General features: G+C 39.5%; 1 protein-coding gene across 1 annotated transcript in view; it reads right to left on the bottom strand.

The window, feature by feature from the left end:
- LOC137983612 (uncharacterized) overlaps positions 1-5,834 on the bottom strand; it is an 85,799-nt gene extending 79,965 nt beyond the window's left edge. The window contains exons 1-5 of the mRNA XM_068830760.1: positions 5,424-5,834; positions 5,177-5,300; positions 4,218-4,305; positions 3,128-3,479; positions 34-103 (exon numbers count right to left, since the gene is read on the bottom strand). Coding sequence (XP_068686861.1) covers positions 34-103; positions 3,128-3,479; positions 4,218-4,305; positions 5,177-5,300; positions 5,424-5,511 — 722 coding nt within the window. The 5' untranslated portion in view covers positions 5,512-5,834. The remainder of the gene's footprint in view (positions 1-33; positions 104-3,127; positions 3,480-4,217; positions 4,306-5,176; positions 5,301-5,423) is intronic.
- Between the last annotated feature and the right edge of the window lie 1,490 nt (positions 5,835-7,324).

The raw sequence follows: 7,324 nt of genomic DNA, 5'->3' as shown, positions 1-7,324 counted from the left end.
AGGATTTATTTTGTGGCAATTTTTTTTACAAACCTTGAATCGGGACAATAGAAACCAGCAGCACAAGGAGTGCAGGAAGTGCGACTTGGTGTACTTTGGTAACCTGAAATGATAGTAATTTATCTATAATTTTCTCAAGTGTATATGGACAGTAACAGGGATAACAACGGAACCAAATGAACAAAGAATAGAAAGACAGACAGGACACATGATCCCAAGCAACCATTAAAAATAATAATCATCATCTTCCTTGACATCATGAAGAGCCAAGGGTTACAAAGTTGCTTGCTTGACTGAGAGGATGACTGGTTGAATATATGAATAAGTAGGTAAACTGACTACCGTAATTTCCGGGCAATTACCCGCGGGTAATGTGTTAATTTTTCCGCAAACAGTTCTTGGTGCGGGTTATAGGAATGTGCAGGTAATGTGATAATTTTTAAATTTTCCAGTATAGTTTTAAAACCGTAAGAGGGAAAATATATAAAAGTCATTAATGAAACTGTTCCTAAAAACTGTATATTGCCTTATTTATCCCGCTTTAAATGCCTAACAAACTTAAATGCTCTCGATGAAAACCAAATAATGCAAATTGAAAACATGTCAACAAATATTGTTTGCAATCAAAATCGTTTATCACACGTGTGATATTACTTTCTTTCTTTGCTAATTTCACAGCTTCTTTCTTTGTTTAGTTGAAAATAAAATATTATTTACTAACTGGAATAATAAACTCAAAACAAAAGAATAAAAATGTGAAATAGCAGGCTTTAAAGAAACTGATGCCGCCCCCATGTTCATTTCATGGCACCACTGCCGCCGCATAATTAAGAGGTGATTGTCGGCACAAGTGTAAACAAACATTCACGGACAAAATTTCAAAACACCAGAACATTTGGCGCATCAGTAAAATATTCCTATCAAGCACTGCCTTGAGGTAGAGAGTATTTTCCTGTTTCAAGCGATTTCTTAGAGTCAATAGATCCTAAAATATCGATTATTTTAGAGCAGATTTTTACAAGCGGTATCATTCAATGGAAGATCAAAAACAATAGGTGTAAAAACTTACCAATTTCACGCTAAAGGATATTTTGTTAACAAAAACAATGGTTGAAGTTTTCATTTGATTCAAAACGTTATAAAAAGGTAATTGACTGAATGAGAAATACACCCTTCAATCATTTACGATAAGTGTAGCCACGAACAATAATTATTTTGAGTCAAAATGCCCGGTGTTAAACGCGGACCTCAGAGTTTTACTTTTGAGTATAAGCTCAAAGTTGTCGCTCATGCAGATAACTTTGTGAGTTCGCAAATTTCTTTCGTTTTTGGATGTGGGTTATCTGCTAGTGCAGCTAATCTGTTGAAATTTTTTTCTTGTTATTGCAAAAAATGACCGATGCGAGTAATCTACCACGCGGGTACCGGTAATCGCCCGGAAATTACGGTAACTGATAGACTTACCAAACCTGCCCTCCATCTCACTAACTGATTGATTTATCAAATGGCTGAGAGACTTAGAGACTAAACAGCTACCTCCTAAATTACAATATACTTTTTTACACTCTTGTTCCTGTCTGCTCACCCAATTTAAGTCTAGTTGAGCAGGGTTAACATCTGTATAGGTGACAATCTGGGAATAACCATGCTGTAAGTTATGGGGAGTAAGGCAACCACTGACTAAACCTCCCAGATTCCAGCTTGTGGGTTGAGTTGGAGGGTTTTCCTACATGTAACAGCACTCCCCCTTGTAAACACGAAATGATGGAAAGGTGTAACATGCCCGTGAGAAGGATAGAATACAAGTTGCTTGGCCACTGGCGAAAGGGCAACTGAGAAATCAGAGTCCTAGGCAGGAATTGAACCTACGACCTCTGTAACACCAGTCCGACGCTCTACCCACTGAGCTAAGTACTAGAACTGTTTGTTTGTTTGTTATTTATTTGTTCCAGCAGGTTCAAGTATTGGCAGCTATACAGCTGATATGGACCTGCCATACCCACCCACCCATACACTCACGAAGGACAGCCACAAGACCGGGAACTTCATCCCCTACTCTTCTCGAATAGTGTGTGGGTTCTTTAGCGTCCCACAGGGAACTTACGAACATCAAAGATATTTTTGAGACACGGCCTACAGTTTATAGTCCGTATCTGAGAAGACTTGAAAGTCTAACCATTAACTTGCAGATGTTATTACAAAGGCAGCACTTTCTCCTCAGTTATTTTAAGACCCTGAGTGTTGGTCCGGCCGAAGTCGAACTCACAACCTCCTGCAGAGCAGCCCCATGCTTAACCAACTGAGCCACCAGTGTGTGGTGGAGATGGAGAGCTACGTCATTTGGATGGACAATGTCTCCTACTGGTCAGCGGGCTCTACATGAAATGATGGAAAGGTCTACTCCTCTTTTTCCTTCCTTCTAACTGTTGCTAATTGTAACATAACTAAAGTAAAGCACATGCTCTGATTGGTCAATTATCCATTTACAATTTGCTCACAGGTGAATGGTTATGAAGAAAACACTGACGTGTGTGCTGGGAAAAAAATATGGTTTCCTCAAACTACAATAATGACTGACTGGTGTAACACCAAAAAGGCTGAAATTTCTTTGCAGCTTTATGACAAAAACACTTAGAAGTGTCATGTCTTGACCCCTTAGCAGGTGTTTTGCCCAAGACACTTGCAAAGTGATTTGCATACCTAAGTAAAGGCAGCTCAACAAATTAGTGAGCGACAGGCACTCAAACAAGACAAAGAATGTCACAAAAATCATAAGATGTTTTGGTATTATTATAAAACAAAATAATATTAAACGGTTCAGGATGTACTATCGAGTTGTAGTTGCACTTGGGAGGTTTTGCTAAGCAGTCAGAACCTAGAGTCCACACAGCTACATGTATCGCCTTGTGCGACCTTTATGCTTATTTTGTGCTTAGAAACCTCCAATGTGCAACTATAACTCAATAGTACACACTGAACCATTTACTATTTGTTAAATGGGGCATCTAATGCATCGCAACTGCACCAGGCCACAGTGTCACTTGGAGCCTTGCTCTGTTTTGCTGTCCCTCGCTTTACTTCATCACAATTGGCCTTAGTTAATTACCAAGTAAAGCATTTCACTAACCTTGTGGACAAAGCTTACAGACACTTTCACCTGGGCCAGAAAAAGTACCAGCCGTACAGTTGACTGGATCAATACCTGGGCTAACACACTGTTGTCCTGCAGGGCATGTTAGACAAACAGATGACCCAACTGAGCTGTACTCTCCTTTACTACAGGCTGTGCAGTTTGACTGGCCATATTTACTGAAGTAGCCAGCCGGACAAGGCACTGATCGATCACTATTTGGACACTCGTGCCCAGCTTCACATGTACTACAGCCTGTCTGTTTGGTCTGATTTGTGTATTGTCCATCAGGACAGCTCTCTGGGACAGACATTCCTTCACGGGGGCATCTGTGGCCTGTTGGACATTCCTGACAGAAGAATATTCATTACTTGTATTAAACAGTAATTTAGTCACTTTAGCACACATTATAATATATGGATAACAATACAATTTCATGATTGTTGATGGTAAAATTACTGAAGATAATTAATTTTACCACCCTATGAGAGTTAATCCTCAATATCACCTGACTGATCTGCTCTAACAAAGGGCGACATGTAGTATTCAATTACGTCAGCTTTGGACTCTCAGCCAATTTAAGCCATGACACCATCAAACCAGCATCACATTTCAAATGTGCTCTACTGCTCCTTCATGGCAAAACAAGCCCTTGTATTGGTTCATTCTACAACCACCCATTCATCATTGAATTCTGTGAAGAATACTTTACAGGACTGAACTACCATTTTTTTCTGATACTGCCGCACATTCAGCCTTTCAAAAGAGAAGCTACTACCAGTTGCAAAAATACTTGAGACGTTGTATTCCATTTGCACCCTGAAGAGATCCCAATCACCTTTTGCTTTCAATTGCCTTCTTCTCTTTACCTCTTGATAGTATGCTAATTGATCATGTGCAAATCTTAGAGTAACAACATTTCATGGGGGAAAGGGACAGGGTTTGTGCTATGTGCCAGAAATGCACTCCTAGCACAAATTTTAAGTTAAGTTAGCTAGGCAGTTTTAGCTAGAGTGTCTTAACATTTTTGTAACTGCAGGTTGTAGCATCCAATAGCAACCAAAGTTTAAAGCAACTGAAATTTTACCTGGCAAGCTGTAATGTTTGTCTGTCCAGGATTGCTGTTATAAAATCCTTTTGGACAAGGTACATAACTATTTTGTCCACCAGGACAGCTGCAGATAAAAATAAAGCTTCAGACCACATTTACGTTCATACAAGCATAATAATTTATTATCACTCTTATAAGAGCGGTCAGGAGACTATACAAGATATGTATGTTAGGAAGTAAATACTTGTACTTGGTTTGAATGTCTTTTCAGGGAGTGCTCAACTCTTAGAGGAGCATTTGCAATAATAATAAACTGGTTTCAAGACTTCAGAGGTAGTTCATCGTTTAATTAATATTTAAGTGGAGCGTGGTTTCTGCCCAGAGAACTGGTCTGGAAGTTTGACATGGATAGTAAGATAAAGATTGGCCAAGAAGACCACATGATCAGGAACTTTGCCCATGGCAAAGTCTAAACAGCCACTAAATTCAAATTATAAATGCTCAAAGTTATCTCCAAGTCTCAAGCTCACTTAAAAGAAATGATTCAATCATATTTTTAAGTATTGTTTTATACAGTATAAGCAGTTCTTTTAACAATTCCCTGGTGAGATAATGAGACCACAAAAGCAACATGCAGCCAGAAGACAGGATACTTGCCGGGTGCTGGATAAATGAAACTGAAGAGTCAAATGCTCAACAATAATATTATTTAGACCACATTGTATGTTCATACATTTAAGTCGTGATTTCTTTCCCCTTGCAAAGGAAACCACTCAGTTGTAAAAAAATACCTTGTCTCAAAATCTCAGCGTACTTGGACTCTAATTATTCACGTACAGTATGTTACTGTCTATTCAATACTCTATCGCTATTATGCATGTGGGAGCCCAAATATCAAAATGATTCCAAACACGACATAATATGTGCCTTCTTGGAGATTTTCAAGTGGTCTCACAATATAACGTGTTGCAATTCAAGAGTAAAACATTACTCACTAGTGGCCAGGCATACAACCTAAGCACCCTTCGAACTTGCTGCCATTGACGACCGGAAAATTTCCGGGATCACAACTCACGTTCCCGCTAGAGCTCGAACCGCAAAGAGAACAATCGCATGGACCTATAAACAAAAAAAGCGTTGTTAACGTGTCACAGATTATTCTTTTTCTGTATCTTTTAAAAGTTAAGTTACTTGCTTTTTCACCTAGCTGACTCAAATGTGTAAATGAAGGATATAACTTACTACTGGCACGAGTGATCTGCGACCTGATAAATAACGTTACCACTGAAATGAAAAGCCACGACTGCAAGTGAAACGTGTTGGTGGCCATAAAGTTTATACAATTATTAATTTCTCCAGAGGGTCTGTTAAGCCCGTTGTGTTGAATTCTTCATGTAAAACTTGACGATATGAGACGTAATTAATAAGCTTGAAGGTCTCGTCATTGATTTCAAGAGCTGGCTACTGTAGATGCCGGGAAACGAGCACTGATGTAGCTGCTTTAGAATTACTCCTCATCTGAATGCACTCATTTCGTATTATTGCACCCTCAATTGTTTTTTTCTCGTCGTTCAAACTATATGTATCGTGAAACGCAGAAGCGTAGGAAACCAACTAACTGCAAAATTTGAGTTCAGAGAGTTAATTATGCAAAATTAAGGCCGAAGACCGTGACCAGTTTTGCATACAATTAGAACGATTGCGTCAGGTTGTCATAGCAACGAGCTTGTTTAGGAAATAAACTGCATTCCAAACTTCCCGTCCCAAAAATTTAATCTTGGCACAAGCAAACAGAGCACGAAAAGTTTTCGCAAGAAGCTGTGTCTGATGTGACTTGAGGGATATTAAATGATAAGACTTATAAAGATTTCGTATCAGACAGAATTATGTACTTCCCATGTGAGCGTGGTCTGTCATTCCACGGTAGCTAACAACAGAAGTTAACGCGACAACAAAGCATGTGTTACACACCATTAAATTTGTGCATTGTTATTGTGGGGTTAGCATTATGTCGCAACAGACGAAAACATTCTTTTCTTGTTAATTGCGTCAACCAAATAACTGGGAATTAAATGCGAACGAAGGACACAAAATTCGTCTTTTCACAGAAATACTTAGCTGAAGCTGTAATTCGTAAAACCTCGGATAATCTAACGAGCTGGCTAAGAATTTTTACGTCTGAAAAAGGATAGCTGTTGACTTTTTCAAGGGATCAATGTCCACGCGCCAATCAGCACCAAAATTTGTTGTTTTTTAAAGAGGCTCTCGCTCACACAACAGCGCAACACGAGAATGGCCAAATGGGAGAGGTTTAGTTCGCTTCATTTGTTCCGTGATTAAATCAATTTCAAGTTTATTCTTGAGCCATGATATATTGCCATGTCATCGTTCTATGGCCCTGTCGTAGGCAAATCACAAAACAACTGGCCAATCAAATGATGGGATTCTGCTCGAAATGGGTTTGCCCGAGTTTGCCCAGGGGCCATGGGCTCCTTGGTTTGCCTTAATGAATTTCAAACTTTTCAGTTTATAGTTTTTAGCTGATTACACTAGTACTGAAAATCCAATTTCGAGTGCAAATCATTCAATCAAAATTAAGTCCCCTAAAATGCAAGGAACTGGTGGATTTTCGTTATTGTTTATCTGCGACGTTGAGGGGGTATTAAGATTGCGCTCACCTTTCTATTTTTGTGGAGATAAGGTAGGGAAACAAGTACAGTCAACTCTCTCTAAGACGGACACCGTCGGGACCGGCCTACGCTGTCCGTCTTAGCGAGGTGTCCGGCTTATAGAGAGTCGACGTAACATGCTGGACCTGCGCACAGTGAATACGCGTCTGTTTAAAGTTATCTTTTGAATGGGACAATGACCGATTTAATTTCAACTTGTACTGTATGTATTCCGGGGACAATATAAGAGCTGGCAATTAAACGTCTGGTGTTAAAAAGAGTCACGTACAAGAATTTTTATTCCCTAAGTCGTAATTTGCGGTCACATTCAGCACCTCACAAGTGTCCGTTGACGATTTTAAAGTGTCCGTTGTCCGTCTTCTAGAGGGTTTGGTTATAGTAAAATGACTAAGAAACGGCCAGGACCTGCACCCGGGTGTCCGTCTTATAGAGGTGTCCGTCTTACAGAGTTGT

This window comes from Montipora foliosa, chromosome 13 (genome assembly GCF_036669935.1).
Source record: "Montipora foliosa isolate CH-2021 chromosome 13, ASM3666993v2, whole genome shotgun sequence".
NCBI lineage: Eukaryota > Metazoa > Cnidaria > Anthozoa > Scleractinia > Acroporidae > Montipora > Montipora foliosa.
The sequence above is the reverse complement of the archived record's forward strand: the minus strand, read 5'-3'. Positions and strand labels throughout refer to the sequence as shown.